The 24,453-nt window shown below is 40.5% G+C and overlaps 1 protein-coding gene across 3 annotated transcripts in view; it reads left to right on the forward strand.

Annotated features, from left to right (window-relative positions):
- Positions 1–24,453, forward strand: part of LNX1 (ligand of numb-protein X 1) — a 163,147-nt gene that overhangs the window by 55,164 nt on the left and 83,530 nt on the right. For all 3 annotated transcript variants that reach the window (XM_075566582.1, XM_075566589.1, XM_075566594.1), the window contains 4 exons: positions 12,045–12,289; positions 14,254–14,415; positions 17,545–17,747; positions 21,479–21,850. In XM_075566582.1, the coding sequence (XP_075422697.1) occupies positions 12,045–12,289; positions 14,254–14,415; positions 17,545–17,747; positions 21,479–21,850 (982 nt within the window). The remainder of the gene's footprint in view (positions 1–12,044; positions 12,290–14,253; positions 14,416–17,544; positions 17,748–21,478; positions 21,851–24,453) is intronic.

Consider the following 24,453-nt stretch of genomic DNA (forward strand, 5'->3'; position numbering starts at 1 on the left):
CACTAAGCTGCTGAACAACCACGTTTAATTTTTTTCTGTTGGTATTTTAATTGAAACATAAACATATTAAACATTTGAATCCAGATCTTGGATCTTTTTGGGGGTGGAAGTGGCAAAAGGATACCAAAAAACAGGATGGAGAAATAGGTCCAGAAGTTTCAAAAAGTACCAAATAAGAAAAGTATATAGTTTTATGTCGGGTGATGTGTATTGCTGCTGGTATTGGGTATACAACTGTGGAAAGTCATCAGTTGATGTTTTAGTTTGCTATGATCAACCTGGGCTGCACTATCACATACAGGCAAAAATGACGAAAATCAACTTGGGCCTTGTCTAAGCTTAAGAGCCTTTAACTAACAATCAGATAAATTCTCTGGAGCAGTGACCAACTAAATTAAAATATAACAACCCACAAACCATTTTACCCACTTTTACTGCAAGGCAGAGCAGTGCATGGAAACCATTTTTACTACCCACCTTTTTACTGGAACCATCATAATTCTGTTCAGTTGTTGCAAACAGTTGCTACAAGATGGATTACTAGTAGAAAAGATCCATTAGACTCAATATTGCCTAAGTATATGCCATCACTGTCCGGCCCGTATTGATACCCCAGGCCTGGGGTGGCAAAATCAGCTGTCGGCAAATTTCAGGGGGGTCAGTGCTGCGGTTACAGAGGCCCTACTCTCTTTCCCACAACAATTAAACTGATTGCTGGGGGCGAGCGTGGGGCTTCTGTTAAGGTCTCTTATCTCCTTCTGGAGTGTCGCAGTGTCACATGGCGACATGTTGCCATGACAACGTGACATCACAGGGCGTCCTGTAGTCATGGAAATGCGTTGGCACGTAACACCGGGATGCTGCAAGAGGAGGCGGCCAGGGTGGCAAAAAGGCAAGGGCCCAATTATACCAGATGCCTCTGAGCGGCAGTGCGATACGGTGATGTCACCCTAACTCTGCCGCCGAGCGGCATCTTGATTATACCAGGGAAACTGCAAAGCGGACACAGGGAGGCATGGCCGTGAGCAGTTCGCTTGGCTTGAACCGCTCACATGACGCGGCATCGCCAGCCAAGAACAAATCTGAGGATCGCACCAGGAGACATCCGCCCTGCAGTTCCACGCGGCACGCACACTGCAACAGATATAAGCACTGCTATTATTTTTTTATATTGTTTTTCAGGTGCACGGCGCGCGTTGTTCTGTATACTCACGGCCTAAGGGCCTATGAGCGGCAAAATTCTAAAACTGGGCCTGACCGCTTTTGTGCCTCATCAGTTTGGTCCCTCAGGATATTATTGACTGTTAGTAACTTCACTGATGTGTAAATCACAAAATGCAATGTATCAGCATGGTCACACTACGTCTGTCACTGTTTTGTTACTATATAAATCTGAGGAGTGGCTCGGTGAGTAAAGATGCTGACTCTGAGATTAATGACACTGAGTTTCACGAAGGGGAACCTGGTTCAAATCCCAGGGTCAGTGCCGTGTGACCTTGGGCAAGTCACTTTATCTCCCTGTGCCTCAGGCACCAAAACCATTGATTGTAAGCTTATCTGGGCAAGGACTGTGTGTCTGTAACAATCCTATGTGCTGCGTAGCGCGCACTATATTGTGGTTGTGAAGAGCTTTGAGTTCCATTGGGAGAAAAGCACTATATGAAATAATACTCAATACAATTAATAATATAATAAACATTTTGTTTCTCTTCTCACTTTTATAAAAACTCATCCCTGAACCGACACGATGAATGTCTGGGCCCCGGATACCATATCTTCCCCCGAAGATGCACAAACAAACGTTTTGGTGTATACAGACTAAGGCCCTCAGGGGGCACATTCATCACGTGCCAATACAGGTAATCGCGCCAGTCAAAGTAAATGAGAGTTAGCTCCCTAACGGGCGTGATTACCCGTGCCGGCACTTGATGAATGTGCCCCACAGTCCGTTATGTGGAAATCATAGCACAGTGACACGAAAAAGTTTGAGAATGTCCTTAATTATGAGTAAGGCCAAAGGCCAGCAGGACATCTGCAGGCTAATGAGCTGGGGCCTTCAGTATGGGTCATTTGTGTTACTGTAGCTCAGATCACCAAATGCAAAGCCACTTCAACACATCTCAAAGGGACCAACGAAGATGCACAACTGCTTTTAAAGAGTTAGTCATCAGTTTTGAGAAACACATTTCCTCAGTGTAAACCTTTTGTAGTTAATTTGAATTCTTTTTTTATTTATTTTTATTATGCTTTCTTCCCTTTTTGGCACATACAGAGGCGACACGATTTATTCGAGCAGGGCTAGTTCCGCAAGCCAGGGGATGCCCCGGCTTGCTAGCCCCACTCCCTCGGCGTGCCGCGCGTCACCGATGCGCGGTCACGCTTCATCGGGTGCCTGCGCCCTCTGCGCGCATGCCCAGGGCTCCCCGATGGAGCCCTGGTGTGCCGCGATCTATGGGACGGCGGTGGGGGGTTCCGGGGGGCCCGGCGGACCCGGAGAGGCGAGGGAGAAGCCCCGATCGGAGGGCCGCTCCTCCGAGGCTTCGGCGCGCGTTCGGGACACCCCGGCGCGCGCCCGGTTACTGTCGTGGCCGAGACCGGGCAAATGCTCGAATAAACTCGGCCGCGACAGTAGATACCTTCTCGATTGTTTTAGGTTTTTGCAGAGTATTGTTTTTTTGCAGAGTATTAGGTTTTTGCAGTATTAGGTTTTTGCAGAGTATGGGGGTTATTTACTGAAGTCTCCCATCTGCAAAACTGGGACAAAGTCTATGCAAAAGATTTGCACCAGATTTCTCAAAGGAAAAACTCTTGTTCTCAATGGGATTTGTTTCCTTTGATGAATATGGCTGTTTTTTGCACGGGTTTTGCCCTACTTTTGCAGCTGGGATACTTGAGTAAATGGCCCCCTTTATGTTTTCTCATACACTAAATAATTGTAGCGAACCTCTTGATTTAAACACATCAAACTAGCAAGTGATGGTTTTTGACTGCTTGCCAGGGAAATTAATTCAAATGGCATTGCATATGCATACAATGACTATAATATCTTATGGGTACATTAAAAAAACAAAAGTAGTATGCTGCACACCAAACAAATAAACCAAATACATACTGTACAGTTACCGGGGCTGCTGGTTCAAGGAGTACCAGCCAAAGCAATCCAAGCTTAGGAACTAGAATAAGATCCAGAGCACTAGGGATTTTGTCATCAAAAAATGAATTTATTTAGCCTCACAACGTTTCGATGAACAAACGTGGTCTTTATCAAGTCACACGGCCTTTGTTCGTCAATGTTGAGGCTAAATAAATTCATTTTTGATTACAAAATCTGTAGTGCTCTGGATCTAATTCTATTAACATTAAAAAAAACAGCATGCTGGATATTTTAAGACTGCTTAATTTTTTTGTGTTTTGGAAGCATAGCGCCTCAAAAGGATTATGTCTTAAAGTAGCAATATTGTACTACATTCCCCCTCTTTTTTTCTTATTTGTATATGTAAAGCATGTGACAATGTATAATTGTACATTCTTACCTAAGCTGGCAATCGTTTGGTGCTCCTGTTATAAATCTGTAAAAATCCTAATTCTGTGACTAATATAATGGCTGCTTCAATCAGTGTAACTCAGCAGCTACAATGTATCCTGATATTACCAAGGTAGCATTATCTATTGATACAGTTTACAGCACAAACTGCTGGGAATATTGACAACAAATTATCACAAACAGGAAAGTGTTGCAAATTCTTTGCACTGCTTGGTAGGTGTGTTAAAATCTGCTATAGAAATCAAAAGATGCTTTCAAACTCATTAAAAATAGCATTAAGAGTTGATTAATATTTTTTTTAATGCAGTTTTATCTAATACTACAGAACTGATTTATTTAAAAAAACAAAAAAACATAAGATTTCACATTTTGCTGCTTTTAGATGTGAATTAAAAATGTAGGAATCGTGACCCTCATTTCACCTTTTCAAGTTGCTATAAAGTAGGGATTATATTTTATCTCTTGATCCAACATTTGCCCTCTTCCCCTAGAAAACCACATAAGTCCTTGTCAGCAAAATGTACCGTTGGGTATTATTCCCTGTGAGAAAACAATCCCACAGAAGCTGTTCTCTAGCCGCCTACATCAATATAAACAGTAATAATTTTGCTGATGTCCTGGGAAAAAGAGTATGTCTGGAGACAAAGACAACAAGCAGGGAACTACTGTGATGTGTACTTGACAATTCTGGTGTCAGGAAAACAGAAGTTTGCAGAGAAAAGATTCCTCCCTCGCAGATACCCAGATGCAAAAGTTAAAAAGAAAAACTGCCAGAAAGATTTGTATGTGCAAAAAAACAGAAGTTAAAAGGACTTGGCAAAAGCAACAAATTGGGAGAAATGTTTATTTTCTTACACAACTCAAAATCTTGATGTGACAGCCAAGAAATTGTCGATGTGCAGATCTCCCGCAATGTATTTCCCTCGTTGGTGGAAGTGCCTGCTACACATTTTGGAGCCATGACTTTTTGCAAAGACGTGGTGGTTCTATGGCGTAACTCGATAAAAACACACTGATCTGAGATTCAGAAAACAAATGTCATTGTAAAGTAACATTTTGTGTGTTAATGTCATTACAGTCATCTGGTACTTCTGACAAAGTAATTACAGCGTAGTTGTCATTACAGATCATGTACGTATCCTGCCACTAGTAAAGCTTTCCGCAGTTTCCCTGAATAAAAAGCCTAAGAATAATGCATGCATTTTCTATTGTGTGGTTGTGTGGCATGTGCTCCCAGAGGCTTTCTATCCCTGAAGGCTTTCAATCAATGTACATGAGTGACAAGCAGAACAATAGGATGGGAGATGAAAAGGCTACGTTTATGTGAATAACCATCTTTGTGAGGCAGAGTTCTAGTAGTTGCAATGGCCTCTGGGACAACACATCTGGGAAGGGAGGACATACATAGTTTATAAACAGTTGTAGGGCACAAACCTTCTCAAATAATAAATGGATTTGCTTGACATGCCAAAGCATAATGTGCATTACAGGAAGTTCACGTATTCAGATGCCCAGGTCTTATTCAGATGTCGCAGCCGTTCATGCTCCCGCTGGCGTGTTGCAATGGGAGACACACCATAGTCAAGTCATTAGCCGTGTGCAAAAAAGGGTTGGGTATTGCACACGCCAACTGCTGCAACAACGCCAGCTACATCTGTATGTCAAAACATATATTGCCCTTCTTTCATGGGGGATTGAGGCAATGGGAAGGCAATGAATATGTACTTCTCATTTGTATGTACAATATGCATGTGTACGTTATTACATAGTTACATAGTTACATAGTAGATGAGGTTGAAAAAAGACTTCCATCCATCAAGTTCAACCTATGCTAAATTTAGACAACAGATACTTTATCATATATCTATACTTATTGATCCAGAGGAAGCCAAACAAAAAACCCATTAAGGGGAAAAATTAATTCCTTCCTGACTCCAAGAATTGGCAATCGGATTAATCCCTGGATCAACATCCTTCCCATGTATACTTATTTGGTATATCCCTGTATACCTTTCCCATCTAAAAAGATGTCCAACCTTTTTTTGAACAAATCTATTGTATCTGCCATCACAGTCTCCATGGGTAATGAATTCCACATTTTAACTGCCCTTACTGTAAAGAACCCTTTCCTTTGTTGCTGGTGAAATTTCCTTTCCTCCAACCTTAAAGGATGGCCCGAGTCCTTTGTACTGGCCGTGGGATGAATAGTTCTTTTGAAAGCTCCTTGTATTGTCCCCGAATATATTTGTATATAGTTATCATATCCCCTCTTAGACGCCTCTTTTCTAATGTAAATAAATCTAATTTAGCTAGCCTCTCCTCATAAGTTAGAATGTCCATCCCCTTTATTAATTTGGTGGCTCTTCTCTGCACTCTCTCTTGTTCCATAATATCTTTTCTTTGGATTGGTGCCCAAAATTGTACTCCATATTCAAGGTGTGGTCTTACTAATGCTTTGTAAAGGGGCATAATTATGTTTACTTCCCTTCCATCCATTGCCCGTTTGATGCAAGATAACATCTTGTTTGCCTTTGCAGCTACTGCATGAAATTGGGCACTATTGCTAAGCCTGCTGTCTACAAGCACTCCTAAATCCTTCTCCATCAAGGATTCCCCCAATATATCTCCATTTAATTTGTAAGTCGCCTTTTTATTCTTGTATCCCAAATGCATAACCTTACATTTATCTGTATTAAACCTCATCTGCCATTTACCTGCCCACGTTTCCAGTCTCTCCAAGTCCTTCTGAAGAGAAATTACATCCTGCTCTGATTCTATTACCTTACACAATTTAGTATCATCAGCAAAGATGGAGACTTTGCTCTCGATCCCATCTCAAGGTCATTAATAAACAAGTTAAAAAGCAGGGGTCCCAGTACCGATCCCTGAGGTACTCCACTCACGACTTTAGCCCAACCTGAAAAAGTTCCATTTATGACAACCCTCTGTTGTCTGTCCTTTAACCAGTTTTCAATCCAGGTGCATATATAATTACTGAGTCCAACTTTCTTTATTTTGTACACCAACCTCTTGTGTGAAATCGTATCAAAAGCCTTTGCAAAATCTAAGTAGACCACATCAACGGCATTACCCTGGTCTAGATTCCTACTTACCTCCTCAAAGAAACAAATAAGGTTAGTTTGGCAAGATCTATCCTTCATAAATCCATGTTGACTATTACAAATAATTTTATTTTCCATTAGGTATTCCTGAATATTATCCCGTATTAAACCTTCAAGTAGTTTCCCTACTATTGAAGTCAGGCTTACAGGTCTGTAATTTTCCGGTTGTGATCAGGCTCCCTTTTTAAATATAGGCACCACATCTGCTTTACGCCAATCTTGTGGTACTGAGCCTGTGGAAATGGAGTCCTTGAATATTAAATATAATAGTTTTGCTATTACTAACCTTAACTCCTTGAGAACTCTTGGATGTATGCCATTGGGGCCAGGTGCCTTATTAACTTTAATTTTTTCAAGTCGCTTATGAACTTCTTCCTCAGTTAACCAATTGTTCATTAATATGGAGGTTGTGGCTTCCTCCTGCGGCACTACTATTGAACTTGATTCTTCCCTGGTAAACACAGAGGCAAAGAATTTGTTTAATACCTCAGCTTTTTCCTTATCTCCAATAATCTGCCTACCCATCTCACATTGAAAGGGTACTATATTCTCTTTTCTCATTTTTTTGTTATTAAGGTACTTAAACTTTTTTTAGGGTTGACCTTACTTTCTATTGCAATCCTTTTTTCATTATCCATTTTTGCTAATTTGATTGCCCTTTTGCAATTTTTGTTACATTCCTTATAATTCTGATACGATGTCTCTGTCCCTTCTGACTTAAAGAATCTAAACACCTTCCTCTTCTTGTCCATTTCCTCCCCTACCTGTTTATTTAGCCACATTGGTTTTGACTTATTTCTTTTATACTTATTACCCAAGGGTATACACTGATAAGTGTGCTTTTCTAACAATGTTTTAAAGACTGCCCATTTATCTTCTACATTTTTCCCTGCAAAAACATCATCCCATTGTATTACTACTAGATTAGACCTCAGTTTATTAAAATCTGCCTTTCCAAAGTTGAAGGTCTTTGTTGAACCCAAGTAATCTGTTTTTTGATAATTTATTGTCTGTATTTAACACACACAAAATTACAAAACTCTGACCGTGGCTGCCAGTCACAAACAGGAAGCTGCTTTCTAATGAGGATAGAGCATGATAAATGTTTGTGTGTGTCTATATATGAATATATATATATATATATATGTCTATATATATAGACACACACATACATTTATCATGCTCTATCCTCAATAGAAAGCAGCTTCCTGTTTGTGACTGGCAGCCATATATATATATATATTCTGTCCGGGAGGAAATATTTTTGCCTCACAAACTGAAGGAGTAATATCCTTGGAACCGAGGGACCACCGGATATTGTGGGACTAGGCATTGACTCAAGGGTTCAGGTTAAAATTCTGTCCCTTCCCCCCTCAAAAGAAACAGCCAGAGCAGATTGCTGCTTTAATCAAACATTAGACACTCAAATTAATGGCCTTTTATAGTGGCCTTCGTAATCCCGGATTTCCTACATTGTGGTGACAGTTCAAAGAACGCATACATTGTTTTTGAATATTTCATGATATTTTTGAAACCTCAAAATCTACCTAAGCTCCAAGAAAGGGAGGCTGGGAAATACTTTGCTATGTGCCCCCCAGCACGAAATAGAACAGCATCACAAGTCATTTCCAAAACGTTAAAGACGAATGAAACATAAACCATGAACAAAGTCATTCAGTTATGATTACAAAAGCGGTAATACAGGGATCTCGTTACCTGGATTTGTATGTGACCGTTTGCTATTATGTGGCCTTGTCATTTGCATGATATATCTTTCATGTGCAGAACATATTACTGTCTTATAAATAAATGAAAGCAGTATTAATAATAACTGGTATCAAGCAGTCTTAAGAGGTGCTAGAAGCAGCTGTCCAATGTCTTCAGACCTGATCACTGGAAGAAGGCAAGCCAAGCGTTTCTGTGGTAAACTTTGCCATAAGTCTGAAATGTGAAAAAACAATATGTTCTGAATTGAAGGGTAATGGTTGTGGCTTTGATAGCTTGCAACTGGTGAGCATGTGTTTGCTGTGAAAAAGCTCCTTTTGAATATGTATAATCAATCATTTGACAGTTAAGGCCTGTGTGTTATTAAAGATCTGTTAGGAGGAGGAGGATTTCTTCTGAAGAATCTTTTCCTTTGTGATGAATGTTCCATTCGTTTTATACTGTAACAGGCCTGATCATACCCATGAGCATACGCCGTTTGCAACTGGAGTCCATGGATTTCTCACTGCTCCTGTTACTTTTAACACTTGTTGGCATCTCTATTGCTGTATAGATATGATATCAATTCCAAAGACAGTCATCTTTATACCATTTATCTGGGTTCTGGTGTTGTCAGTACAAAAACTATTCCACACGTGCTCACCAATACAGACACACACGTGGCAGTTACTTTGTGGTATGGGTCATGCACAGTTGGATTCAAGGATAGAAGATCCAAGTCACTATTGGTGTGATGAAAGAATTTATCCCTTTGTTCTGCCATGTTTTTTCATGTACTTTCTTGCCTTATTTTCTTTCAATTACATCAAAAGGTCTGTGTGCCCTTTATTTAAAAGGATTGCAATATATATCAGTAGCTGCCCACATGCCAAATAACATTACAATTAAACAATAACCTGTCTAATACGTCCTTTCCCGACTGTGTCCGTGACCAATATGGAGTGGGGTTATTCAGAGAAATGGGATTAGTTAATGAAGTGTGTCAATCTCCCTCACTGTTTGTGTCCATTTCTCACTTTAATACAATTGAGAGAACAAGATCTAAACTGCAGCTAATCTTTTATGTAGTGAACAAAAGAGGGAAACCTTGCCCACGAGTAGTAATCTATACAGTTAGTATCAAAAATACAGAAAGGTGCTACCTAGGATAGGGGTAAACAAAGGGATATGCTGCACACCATTTTTAAAAATGAAATACATACAGTTTACCGGTGCTGCTGGTTCAAGGAGTACCTGTCAAAAATATTCCAAGGCAATACGCAGGGAAAAGGGAACCCAACGCTGAACGGATTTTATCAAACTAATTTATTGCGCCACACAACGTTTCAGCCTAAAAAGGTCTTTCCCAAGTGCCTAGGCATCACTTGGGAGACCTATTTACGTCGAAATGTTGTGTGGCGCAATAAATTAGTTTGATCAAATCCGTAGAGCGTTGGATTCCCTTTTACCTAGGATAGGGGAACATTGAAAAAGTCCCCAAACAAAGGGCAAAGATAACCATATAAAGGTGCACACGAAATAATAATATAGTAGTTGAAATATACATTAGTTAATGAAAAAGTTGCTTTTAATAAGTGTACTTGTATAATACATGCTCATACATAAAGTAATTAACACGGAGAAAAATAATATATTTCACATATAGAATCAGACATCTGATATAACACAACGTTGAGGGTGTTTGAGTGTTAAAGACAGACTACAGCTTTTTATTTAGTAGAGACTGACCGGGGGAGCACAGTTGACAGAGTATATCAAGTATATTGATTAGTATGTAGCTAAATGATAGATACCAGAATCTGCTAGTATCAATATACTTCATATACTCTGTCAACTGTGCTCCCCCGGTCAGTCTCTACTAAATAAAAAGCTGTAGTCTGTCTTTTAAACTCAAACACCCTCAACGTTGTGTTATATCAGATGTCTGATTCTATATGTGAAATATATTAATTATTTTTCTCTATCTGTTAATTACTTTTTGTATAAGAGCATGTATTTTATGAGTACATTTATTAAAAGCTAATTTTTAAATTAACTCATTCACCTTTCAACTACATTATTATTATTTAGTGTGCACCTTTTATATGGATAGCTTTGCCCTTTCTTTTGGGACTTCTTCAATTTAATTTTCCATGTATCTAACGTGTTGTATCTGATATAGGAACTGCAGTAGTGAATATCCATTATCTGATTACTGTACATGTTACCCTTTACATGACCCCACGGTATCATGTGACCCCGGAGCCGAGCAGGGGGTGAGAGCACGGGAGGGCACGAGCAGGGGTTGAGAGCAGGCAGCGGGGCGCAGGGAGAAGAGTTTGCGCACCCCTGCTGTAGTGCATTGGCATTCAAAAAATTTAGATACAGGGTAATGAACTAAAAAATACACCGCTAAAAGTACCAGACCTAAAAGTAAACAGAGAAAGAAAATAATCAATTGCCATTGAGGAGGAGCCAATTTTGTTTTGTTCGTGTTTTTTTTATGTAGTCCAATAAATTAATTTTACCTTCATTTTCTGGTGAGTTTCCCTGGTTTTTCCTTGGAGCGGCAGCACCTATATCTATCCACCTATTCATTAGCTTTTAAGCACAGCATGGGATTAGATGCAAAGCCAGTGAAACCACTCTCAGACAGCTGTTTCGACCTTTTGGGGCTCATCAGTGTGAGGCTGGTTGTACTGGCTCTGCAATTTTCGACACTGTGTGCTCATTTGCATGACATTTCCCAGAATCCCTTGCTGCAGTGGAAGCACTGTATGCTAGGTGATAATGGTGAAAGGTGGGGTTGCAGACTTGTCTAAGACATGTGAATGTGCTCACAAGTGATCTTTTTATATGCTATACAGTGGAAGCTTTTTGTCGCCTTTTTCCCCCACCATAACTTATATAAAGGTGTGTGTGTGTGTGTGTGTGTGTGTGTGTGTGTGTGTGTGTGTGTGTGTGTGTGTGTGTGTGTGTGTGTGTGTGTGTGTGTGTGTGTGTGTGTGTGTGTGTGTGTGTGTGTGTGTGTGTGTGTGTGTGTGTGTGTGTGTGTGTGTGTGTGTGTATATAAAATCTTGCACTGCTGAGGAATTGTACTAAACCTGCTATAGAAAACAAAGGATGCACATTATATTAAAAAATGGCATTAAGAGCTGAAGAAATACATATATATATATATTCAGCTCTTAATTACATTTTTAATGAGTTTTAATACGATGAGAATCCTTTGTTTCCTATAGCAGGTTTAGCAGACCTCCCCAACAGTGCAAGATTTTTGCAACAATTTCCTGTTTGTGATCATTCATTGCCAATAATCCCAGCAGTTTGGGCTGCAAATAGATAATGTTACATTAGTAAAATTAGGATACATTGTAGCTGTTGAGTTACACTGGCTGAAGGATTGCTTGAAACGGAAAGGAAGTCATTTAGGGAACCCTGGGATGCAGGATCTTTGCTGATCGATTAATTGGCAGCTTAGGTAATTAGTTTTCAATAAACGTAATTAAAGGCTGCACATATTAAAGCAAAAATATATATATTTTTTTTAAGGGCCGCTTTGCTTGCCTCTTACTCGGAACTTCATATGAATTGTATCTGTATATATGTGTGCGGGTGATTAAAAATGAGCTCATTAGTGTAATAGATAACATGCTGCTATAACTTTCTCCTAGGTGTAAAGGAGCATCACATTATGGACTTACCAAGGAGCGTAAGAGGCGTTCACAGGACGGCTCCGCAGACTGCAGCTCCTCATTAGATGTAACAGTAGCAGCTGTCTCACCTGAACTACCATCAGCAGCTGTGGCCTTAGTGACAGAGGAATCAAGCCAAGAGAACCCTGCATGTAGTCCCACCACAGGAGACAGCCATTTGGGAAGCAGTTCTGAAGAACCCCGTAGAATTCACAGGAACAGAAGTAAGGCATTGCTGACACTTCCATGCCACATTTAGTTGAAAATAATGTTAAACACGAGCAACAGTGCAAACATCAGAGACAATATAATGGGTCACCCAACTCCTATATCTAGCTATATATAGCTGGGCTCACATGCCAGACAACGTAAACGTCAATGCCTATAAAAAACAGAATAATGTCACAAATCAGTCATCCGCAAACTACACTTTTTTTTCTGAAATTACTTACAGTAGTAAATCGATCTGAATTGGGGTAAATAAAACAGATTCTCTTCGATTCGGAGACTGCTTGAATGTACAGGCCAAGCACATAAATATCTATTGTCACCTATTCTGCATTTTATTTCAACCTGCTCTAACACTGTACGTAAGCCCACCTTTTATCCAGAGTCTTCATTTTGTGGTTGCATTTCCAGATGCAGAACAAAAGTCTCCTTTATCAAAACATGTTTTTTTTTAATCACAATACATTCAGCAGGGTTGCACTTTTAGGAGTAACACCATCTTTATTGGAAAAAGTCTCCAACTCCACTCATCAATATAAAGATTTCTGACTTATCCAGTTGTTGGCTGGTGACGTTCTCTCTAACAAAGGAAGAGCAGTGTTAGTGATTTTCTACATTATGCTAGCAGTTCATAATATCATATGGGGTCATGACAAGAGCAACTAAACATCTATTGGAGTTGATGAAATATGTGTTTTTGCCAGAGAATAAGCATATGGAAAAAGTGTGATCATTCCGTTTAGATAAACAGTCATTCCCTGTACAAAGGCTTCTGGTATGTTACAGTACATTAGGGCTTCACTGATGTCCAAGTGGAAAATGGACAGGGAGATAACCCTAGAAGATGATGATATTGTTATTATCGGATATACACGTTTTTCATGTGTAATGGAGATACATTTTGGAGGACCTACATAAGAGTAGCTGGTAGATTAAATTAAAGTGTATTGAGCTTTCAAACCCAATTACGTTTGTTCTTCAAGTGTGAATTGCAGCCCCTCTTACACTTCCACAGCCTCCCATTGCATTACATATTCAATATGACTAACTTTGGAGGAAAAATAAAGAATTCTCAATAATTTCTATAAAAGTGTCATAATAGAAACATTAAGTTTAGGTCCCATAATACAGACCCATCCTCCCTGCATAATATACTTCAATTACACACGATGCAGGTATATGAGCACACTTAGACAGCCAAATTGAGCCATAGGAGCTGCGCCAACCATGCGGTAGAGGGAATACCTTAGCTACTAATGTGTCACAGCTATTCTCTTCATAAGCATACTTCTAATACAGCATTCAAGTCAACTGCAGTTAACGCAAGATCCTAATTGGATCTTAGTGAATCCCAGCCTTAGAGTCGTAGATTTGCAGGGCATACAGTAGATAGCCCACCATTTCCGGGGACTAACTCCTTTGTCAGGTGCTGTAAATGCCTGATGAACGAGCTAGTCCCCCAAAATGTTTTGCTACCATCTATGCTCCTTAGATAAATGACACTAAGGGGCCTATTTACTATTGCACCAATTATTTTCAATAGGATGCACTTTCTTGTTTGCTAGTACTATGTTTAGTGAGTGAGCCCAGCAGAGAGAATAGCGGTTTGCATAATCTGGTTCCAGTAGCCCTATTGAGATGCGTTCTGCTTTTTAAGGCTCTCCACGGAAAACAACTATTTTCTTAATTTCCAATGTAAACAAATGCATGGCATTTTAAGCTTTGAGGAGGGTGACATTTGTTTTAAGGAAGCCAATTCCTTTTACAAGGTTTATATACGGAATATTTTCTTTTTAATTGACCTTTTAAGCAAAAAAGAAAGGACACAATGCCTCGCAAGGAGTATAGATATTCTAATTATTTCAATGATTGGCTGCACTAGAGTTGTCACCATGTAAAATAAATAAAAGATTGTGAGAGCCACTGCCCCATTTATATTACAATTGTATTTCTTTTGCAGCTCGCAACTTTGAACGTTCTTCCGTGAGGAGCATGTCATTTAAAAAACTGAACAGAGCATTCAGTGTTCTCCGAAGAACAAAGATTGGCAGTGCTGTTGTCCATTCTGCTGACCGAGAAAGAGGGAGCCTACAAAATGCTAACGTCACAGAAGACAGTCCTGGTTTGTTCTTTTTTTTTGTATCGCGTTTCATATGTACAGGACAGGTGTGAGCCACTCCCACCACCTGGATGGGCTGGGAGATGAGTGTATAGCCTTACAAACAATTCGGTGTCAGAAAGCTCTGCTTGGTAATTGGTTGAAGCTTCCTCTGGTAGCAGTAGAGTTTAAGAAAATGGTGGCAAAGTCTCCTGTGCTGATTGTTACGCATTTTTCCACAGTATGGTCTACTGAAAGGTCCCAATTGCAGCACATATTGTGTGGGAGGCCAGTTTTGCTTTACAGTTGATTGAAATCCGTGTGGTTGACGCACGCCACGTTGCCAGATAAGACTCAATACTGAGCCCTGCGGCAAGCAACAGTCTGAAGTACAACTGCATCTTACCAAGTCCACCAAAGCGAAATAAAGAAATAGGAGACTGTGTTACACGGGTAGTCATGCTACTGTACAACGCTATATGGTACACGTTATTACAAACACGCTGAGTGCATCAAACTTCTCCTAGAGGAGATAGTGGCGTCAATTAGGATACAATATGTTAAAGAAAATCCTTGCGTTTGACACAAGGTCGTGGATAAAGCTTGACAAGTTTACTCATTTTACCTTATAATCTGGTTAAATATTCCTTTACCTTATGTTCACAAAGTTGATGCTGTATTTATACTGCACAACGGGAGAGTCATTTTTGTAACACTCCAAATCATTTCAATGTTGATATCAGACTTTTTAATTTGCTTGTCAGTATGTGCCGTTTTATTGAGAGGGCCCTCATTATTATTGGTGTTCTGATTATTAGTCGTTATTAGTCCACACACACACACACTGCAGAGCGGTAAAGTGAGGTTGCAAGAGACTGTGAAAATATAACCTGCTAAATATATTGAAATAGTTACGCTCCAGTACTATAGGTTGGGTCTTGCGGTTCCTGCATAAAGGAGCTTACAGTTTGAATGGAAATGGGGAAATGCAAAGAGGAGAGAAGTTAGAATATTGTATGTACCATGGGGCTGATGTGTTACATTTTCAGAGAGAATAACCTACAGTATTTCTAATTCGGTGCAACCCACAAGAAATATTGCTTTGATTAATTATAATGAAGACCAGATTTTTATAAAAACAGAATAAATGTGCCTTATAGAGAATTAATTGGTCTTCTGTCTTTTGTACAGGCGGTAATTTAGTTTCATTTACAGAGGCAATCCAAGCAATTACAAAAAAAATAATATTAAAATTAAAAAATTACACAGGATGGAAGCAGGGCGCCTCCGGAGCTGAACCCCAATAATTTCCGCTCCGGGGACCCCCTGCTTTCAGAGATACTAACCTCCGTAGTAGGTGCCGGAAGCCACTCTGCTCGGCTAGCAGGGATCACATAATGGCTGCTTTTCTAAGCTCCCGCGCCCTGCGGACCAATAGGAAGCTGTGACATGATCAGGTTCATCTTCCTATTGGCACGCGTGACACGGGAGCGTTAAACCTTAAAGCCCGGGTAGTTCAGCTGAAGCGGCTACCGGCACCTATTACAGAGGTAAGTAACTCGGGAAGCAGGAGGTCCTTGGAGCTGAAATGTATAGGGCTCAGCTCCAGAGACCCCCCGCTGCCATCCTGTGCAAAGATTGTTTTACAAAATGTTAAAACAAAAAGTGCTTGGATTGCTCCTTTAACTGCATCATATACCTTTTGAGTGTGCCCCTTGGTACAGATGTAGCCAATGTTATTGCACCTGTTAGCGCTCTGCCGCAGGTGAAATAGCGTAGTAGCCCCGTCCCATTTTTACACAAGTATGATTCAAAACAATGGCTGCCTATCCCGCTGGTGTGTTGCGTATGGCATGTCGTGCTGCAGCGTACCAGCGGTTGCAATATCGTTGGCTACATCTGTACCTTCACATGTAATGCCACCTACGTATTTTATTCACAAATGACACAGAACAAACATTGCATATGGCCAAACGTCCACTGTGCTCCACTGTCTTATGACAAGATTTGTTTGTGCACAATACCTGACGTGTAGATGTTTGGCTGCATTCCTATTTGGATGTCTCATTGTGGCACAATAATAGATATCAAATGCCCAAAGTTACATACAGTACATTGACTTATTTCCGAAGCATTCTGGGAAGGGCAGGATTGGAGGAGTTTTCAGAATTGTCAAATAAGAGAGAACAAGGATGTTGAGAATGTGTACGTTGGTTCCTTCTCCTGAATTTAAGTTGGGTAAATGTACAAAAATGCAAACTGTAAGTAGAAACAGTGCATATTGTTTAATCCTCTGTGTGCTGATAACATGGGACCAAGTGGCCCATTTCTGATGCTCTGCTTCACTGTATAAATGACAGTATTCTTAGTATCCAAATACAGGCGGGCAAGATAACACACAGCAAGATATAGTTACTAACTGAAGATCAAAAATATAACAGGTCAAGGCAAGAACTCAACCAAGAATCCTGAATGTGTATGTGGCCCGTATAACACATTAATGAAAGCAAGTCTCCAGAATTGAATATTAATGTACACATAGCCCATGTCAGTCACCCAAGTATCACTGAGCATAACACATTTGAAACACACATGATTCTGAGCAGGGCTGTATATGTAATAATAACAAGAATCCCCTTTGGTGAGTTAAAGGTCAATGAATAACGCAAAAGCAAATTAGCTTTGACAATTTCTTTCCCTTTATGATTACAGTTGAACCAATATTGTGCAGAATATTAGCCAGCAGGGTTTAAGGTAACTCAGAGAAAGCAGAGTGTTTCTGGTTTGCGAAAAACAATTTAAAAAAATGCTAAATTTTATACTTCCCATAATGTTTAACTTAACTCTTTCTGAAACCTTCCAATGGACACTCCCTAAATAATAAGCTTTAGCAAACTGTGAAACAAAGGTACAGAGTACCTGGATACATGATGCTAACACTACATACAGGATGAGCATTAGTTAAAAGTCCAAGCAGAATTCAAGAATGATTATAATAGACAAAAAGGAACCACACCATGGGGAATAGTGGCTAATAATAGTTTACAGCAAAGATCTACCTACTATTTCCTTTAACCACTGCTCCCTTATTGTGTCCCGGTTACAAGACAGTGACGGATACTAAACTATTGCTTTGTTTATATTTCATTATAGTGCTGCCCAGATTATATCACCTTATTCCTGACGGAGAGATTACCTGCATTAGAATCAATCGCTCTGGGCCCAGTCAAGGCCTCGGTATTAGGGTAGTGGGTGGCAATGAGACCCCTTTGATCCACATCATCATACAACATATCTATCGAGATGGGGTCATTGCTCGAGATGGGAGGTTACTTCCAGGAGATATGATATTAAAGGTAAATATTATGTGGTAACGTACAAACTATTTTTTACCCTGATGGGGGAAAAAAGGTAGAAGGAACATCACCAGGACTTTACTCTTGTTGCTGCTTAGAGCCTTAAGGCTGCGGCCAGGCAGGGAGCGAGCGCGCTGGCGCTTGTGTGCGGTGATGTCACGCGCTCTGCTGGGCCAGGCGATTTATGGCCTCATTGGGCGAACCGCTCACATGACGCGACATAATCAAATTTATTTGCCTCTTCAAGCAGCTACGCGCCGTGCATGCGCAGGCGCTCGCTTACGCTGGCCACACACGTTGCAGCAACGTGTTTCATCGTGGCCAGTGCAAGCGCGCGCCTGCTCAGCATCACCCTGGAAGAGGACTTAGGGGATCCAGAGATAGTGTGCATGCATTAAACAGCCATTTTGTCCTGTAATGAATTGAAACTGTAAGGTTGGAAATCAAGATAACTAGTGTTTTACCCAACACTGTTGAAACTCAACCACTGCAGCTAATATGTTCCTGTTACCGTCTGTAATCTCTGTAATCATCACATTCTGCAGTAATGCCAGAACACTCACAACTTTCTAAATCATCTTTAGATGACTTTAAAAAAAATGATGCCCTACTTTCTTTATATACAGCAGCAGCAAGTTTGGGGAACTTTAATACTTTTAATACTGTTACGCTAAAATGGAGAAACTTCATTGTTCATTTATTTTCCTGGCAGCTGTAGTTACTTTCAACCATCCCGCTGGATGTATCATTAATCTTTGCTTAGTCATCACCACCACTAATTCCAATCCATGTAATTAATACCAGGAAAACATACAATTGGCAAATGGAGAAACATGGCGGAGACAGTAGAAGCCATGGAACTGCCTGATCTACTATATGTAGAGATGGGTCACGTGTATGTGTATGTTGCCTCCGTAGGTAGACTATAACCCCTTATGTACCCCACAGAAAGAGAGCAATGCCAAATAAAAGCAATGTCAGGGTCCTTTTATCCACGGGGTCTGGTTCCCATTGAATTGAACATGTCAGCACAGAAATATATTTCGTCAGCAAAGTACAGCAATTCATGAATTAAATGTCACAAGTAAGGGCTAAGAACACTATTTATCATACTTGTGGCATGACAACGTGAGCTGCAGTGCAGAATAAAGTTGATTTGGGTTTCCTGTAACATTTTGGATTTATATGTATATTTCATAATTTTTTCCATGAGTTGAGTTAAGCCTTGTAAATGCTTTCTATAATCATTGTAATATGTTGGGTATGAACTGTTCCCTCTCTGCACCAAATCTGCTGACATGGTACTGCTCAAATGTTTTGTTATCCAGTCATCTGAAAGACGTTCAGCTATATTACAAATTCCATACATTGGAAAATATGACAATATATAGAAAGGGAAGTTTAAGGTCAGTGAGATTACTTTAACCATTTGATGCCATAGGGAAAGGCATAGCAAAGTTTAGATATGTTACAACATCTGCTGCATTGCAAAATGGATTACTGTTAATATGGCAGGTTATAAGAAAATACTGTATTATCGGTGCAACCTGGGATAATTAAAAAGCTTAAACCTGTATTAGTTGTTTAAGGGTGTACCCATCCCAGGCCTGGCTTTCTATGCGTGAGCAAAGATAATTCACTGCAGTTACATACTTGGGCAAATGTCCTGCAGTTCTGGGCAAATGTCCTGCAGTTCTGGGCAAATGTCCTGCAGCCTTTTATACTTGGGCAAATGTCCTGCAGCCTTTTATACTTGGGCAAATGTCCTGCAGCCTTTTATACTTGGGCAAATGTCCTGCAGCCTTTTATACTTGGGCAAATATCCTGCAGTTCAATTTGGGAAACGTTTTTGCAGTTTTTCCAAAAATGTAGACATTTGCAAAAGTTCTGTGAATGGTTTTACCCACATATTTTTCACCATTTCTTTGTGAATGTTCATGTTTCTAATCAAACGTATAGGAATATGAGCTAGAGCCAGCTCAGCATTCATTCTCTGTTTGCAGTCTTAACCCATTGAGTGACGGGCACTCCAGGGGCCATATGACCTAGTAGGTATGTCAGATGGCCTTCTTCACACCCAGGAAGAGCTCACATGATCGCAAAGTGCTGGAGGGGCGTGGCACTCTGGTTCTGTGGCCCCTCCAGCACTCAAACGGTTAAAGGAATCTGATGGCTCTCTCACAGGCTCTGCGACAGGTGGTGCTAGGGATGCCCGGACCTATTGCCCTTGCACACCCTGCATGATGCTTGTGGTCTGTTGTCTTCAGCATCCCCCCACTGTATACATTGCTCTTAGATACAGTAGCGCACAGGTATGAAGGGCTCCTGACCATCAGTAGTGGGTAGATATAGTTTGGACACCAGTGGCCCAGCACATTCTCTGGCCTTCACAAAAAGACTGAGGATCCTCATCCATGCAGTCACTGTTTAAAATCAATCACTCGGTAATCATTCATCAGTCATCATCACTTGTGCTCTGTCAGTATCCTTCACATCACACGCGAACTCCAATATGCTAATAGTGTATTTTTGTGTCTTTTTGGTATATTATAGTAAAAGAAAAACAGTAATGGGAAACTCAGGGAGCACAAGTCTTCGGTGGGTACATAAAAAAGACACACAAGAATAGTGCAATCCTGTATGGACACATGAATGAGGGGTAGATACATGGACTCCCCAAAAATGCACACTCACAATTCTAATAGAATATGCAAGCCTTGAACCCCAGAATCAGGGGAGATGGCTTTGATGTGGTCAGCTCATCAAGGTACTTGGAGTGGCAAACAGCAATTCTCAATATTAACCCTCATACAGGGTTCCTAGCGTCCTCCTGCTTCCATGTGTCAGCCCTGCGTTCCAGCAGGCGTCCCAGCGCAATGACGTCACACCACCGGATCGTGGTCACCAGACTAAGGCTTCGTCAGGCATAACTGACTCCTGACGAAGTATTCCGCGATCCGGGGGTGTGACGTCATTACGCTGGGACGCCTGCTGGAATGCAGGGCTGACACATGGAAGCAGGAGGACGCAAGTAACTTGACAAACTGACCACATCAAAGGCATCATCCCTGATTCTGGGGTTCAAGGTTTGTATATTCTATTAGAATTGTGAGTGTGCATTTTTGGGGAGTCCATCTATCTACCCCTCATTCTTGTGTCCATACAGGATTGCACTATTCTTGTGTTTCTTTTTTATGTACCCACCGATGACTTGTGCTCCCTGAGTTTCCCATTACTGTTGTCTACAAGCACCAAGGAGAGAGGTTCATCGAAGGTTGAGATGCTGTCATTGGGTTGTGATTACGTTTTTTTCATTCACTTCACCCCTTCTTTGTGTATAGCTGCTGTACTTTTCACCACCAGAGCACCGGGTCTTTTTCTGTTCAGTAAAAGAAAAATGTAAACACATTTTCCAAAGGGGGCACTTTCCTCACCAGAATTTCAAGTTGAAGAATATTGACAACTTCACAACACTTTCACTAGCAGGAAAAGTCCAATATTCTCTTGTTTTTTGCAAACGTTTGTGAAAGTTTTTGAGTATCTCCTGATCTAAGTAGATGTCAGCTCGGCTGCCTTATGCTCCCTTGGTATAGCTTGCTGCCTGCGTACACTTTCCCTGGAAGGAAACTTACAGCAGTATGACCTCCATCTTGTTTTTCCCTTACTACGTTCTTCTATTTGTGCATGTGCTGCTGGTTCCTATTTGCTTAATGCTTTCTTGTATCTTTCAGGTGAATGGCATCGATATTAGCAGCGTGCCTCACAACTATGCTCTTTCCATTCTCAGACAGCCTTGCCAGGCGTTAAGGCTGACGGTTGTTAGGGAACAGAGGCATAAATGCAGGAGCAATGGTGTCTCAACAGACCCTCATAGCGTGCGAGACGAAAGCATCCATGTTGTGTTAAGCAAGAGCAGCCACGACGTGCAATTGGGGATAAAACTGGTTCGCAAACGAGAAGAGCCTGGGATATTTATTTTCAACTTGTTGGAAGGAGGTGTCGCTGCACGAAATGGTTATTTGCATGAGAATGACCGGGTCTTGGCAATCAACGGTCATGATCTGCGCAATGGTTCTCCAGAAATTGCAGCCCAGCTGATACAGGTCAGTTATGAGACCGTACTGTATTTCTCAAGTCATAGGTATAAGTACGGATATAACAGAGGGTTATTGCTCTTGCTGGTGAGTTATGGTGATATAATCTGTAATATTCTGTGTTATCACTGCCATTGAATAATATGTGTGATATTCTGCATTATATCATGATATTCTGCGGTATCAACAGGTAAAATAAAGCTTGCGACATCTGAGATTCGGGTATTGATCAGCAAATACAAATATTACTTGCGAGCACATTCACATATAGATATTCTAATTTGTACGAAGTTTTGGCAAAGCAGTATGTACAGGAAAGCTTGCCGGACGTTTGCTAAGGTCCATCCAATTTTAATTTTTTGAGAAGGCATACATGAGAAGTTGAAAACAAAAACAAATGCTTTTGAATGTCATTAGCCTGGAGAAACTGTAATTGTGTTACAGGTCACCATGGCAGTACAATGAGTGTGATTACATCTTTGTAATGTATAGCGCGTTGGAATGACATCAAGTTTAATACATTCCAGCCTTCTTGAACACAGAAGAGAATTACCCCTTCAGTGCCAGAGAGATCTACAAAGAATCATTTGGAATGTAGATACATGTGACTTTAACCAGGGTTACATTCAATTCTGGACTGTAGATCCAAACTGTAATGAATTAATTTACTTAGTCTTTAATAAATATTGTTATGTTGTAGAGTTACCATGCTATGCATTGAGGGCCTCCCAGTAGGGTATGGGGTTAATTGTAATACAAGAAAAAACATTTTGGTTAAGCAGTAAATTACTGTATGCACCAATGAATGTAATCATGTTGTACTCTACCTTCCCCTATATTGTTGCTGATTTTGGCAGGCTGTTGCCTGGATTTAAGTGTTTATGACGTTTTGCCATTTGGATGGTGTGTGGTTGTCTTCCCTACAGCATGTTCATTTAAATACAACACAGTGCGGTTTTGTACATTTAAACAACTGTAGCTTCTTTTCCCCCAATCTCTCCAACGGTCCCACGTTATAAAGGCTCACTTTGGTGATATCTAGGCCCATGGGCTCCAGACTCCATGTTTCACACAGGACACCTAAAACTTGACTTTTCCCAAGGTTAAGAGACAAATGAAAGCTAAAAACCATCAAGATCAGTTCCTCTGACACTTACACAGCTTTGCAATTATTACATTCCTTCTCTCATGAAAGAGCCAGTGACAGAAAGCAGGCTCAGGATGCCCGTTTGTAACATTTATCACTGCCACTGAAAACATTCATTTTTTTTTTTGTTCAGCATCAGCTCCAGAAATCTTTGACAGGTTGCTAAGGAGGCATTTGTAATTCGTTGATCACAACACGTGAAACTGATTACACTGTTCAGACGCAACGCTTTGCATCATCAGTGAGGTTACAGAAGGGCCATTGCAAGACGGGAGTGACTGGGGAAGTTTATCTAGCAGTTAAATGGCCTGGGATTTTTGTTGTTGCCTATATAGTTGTACTGCCAGTTCCTTTTGGGACATGATAGTTCTTCAGAATACATTTACTCTGACTCCTAATGTATTGTATATATATTTTCATGCTCAAGCAGAACATTCTGATTTCCCTGTAAAACTTTTAGGCGTAGACCCACTAAACTTTGGTAAACGTGAGTTTATATCACTACCATTAAAGATGAGCAGTCGTGTATTAAAGTTGTATTGTATGTCTTTATTTATATAGCGCCAAAAGTGTACTCAGCGCTTCACAAAGAATGCAGTACAGGGAATTATAATAATACAATAAGTGCAGCAAAATCAGACAATAGGAAAGGAAATCCCTGCCCCGAAGATCTTACAATCTAAGATTTAAGAAGTATCACCTTTTTTCAGTAGGAATTATTTATTTGTAAATGGGTTGCGGTAAGAAAAATCTGGTAACTAACTCAAGCAATATAATAAGGTGTAATCCATGTAAATCTGCATTAATCGACAAGGGAGATATCCTACTGCTCTTTCCCTAGAGTTATGTGAAATTGGCTATATTTATTGACGATAATCCAATATTTCTAGGTATCAGAGTTTAGTGAATGGCGTGTTAAATGCTCACATAAATAATATCTGCACAATTTCACTGCTGTAAAAAGCCCTAAAGCTTTACCACTTACAATCAGCCTTTAGTGATCAGGTCGATGCAGTTCCATGTTTTAGTATCCGTATTGATCCTGGATTCGATGTACCATAGATTGTGATACCTTTTACTTGCCAACATTAGAGTTCTTTATAGATAAAATTATAGTGTACAGAGCATTTGAAGTCTTTACAGTACAGTAGGTTTCTACTTCAAGTGTACTGTGGCAGCACAAAAATGAAGGAAAGGAGGAGCACACAGGAGACTTGATTTGAGTTTTGAAAAACTTCAATAAGGTGTTCACAGCATCAGAGTTTTAGTACAGATAACCTTTCAGGACTGTGTCCCTTCCTCAGACCCAACAGGGTCCGGGTAGACCTGCGTGGGGGTGCCGCTACCCCGCCGGGTCTGGGACAGCTGGCAGACCCCCTGATTGCAGCGGCCATTTTTTTCTCCACGAACTCCATTATAACGCGTCACATTATGTGGACCCCAAGTACAGTGTTATAACGGGGTT

The sequence above is a fragment of the Ascaphus truei genome, chromosome 1, assembly GCF_040206685.1.
Source record: "Ascaphus truei isolate aAscTru1 chromosome 1, aAscTru1.hap1, whole genome shotgun sequence".
NCBI classification, from domain to species: Eukaryota; Metazoa; Chordata; class Amphibia; order Anura; family Ascaphidae; genus Ascaphus; species Ascaphus truei.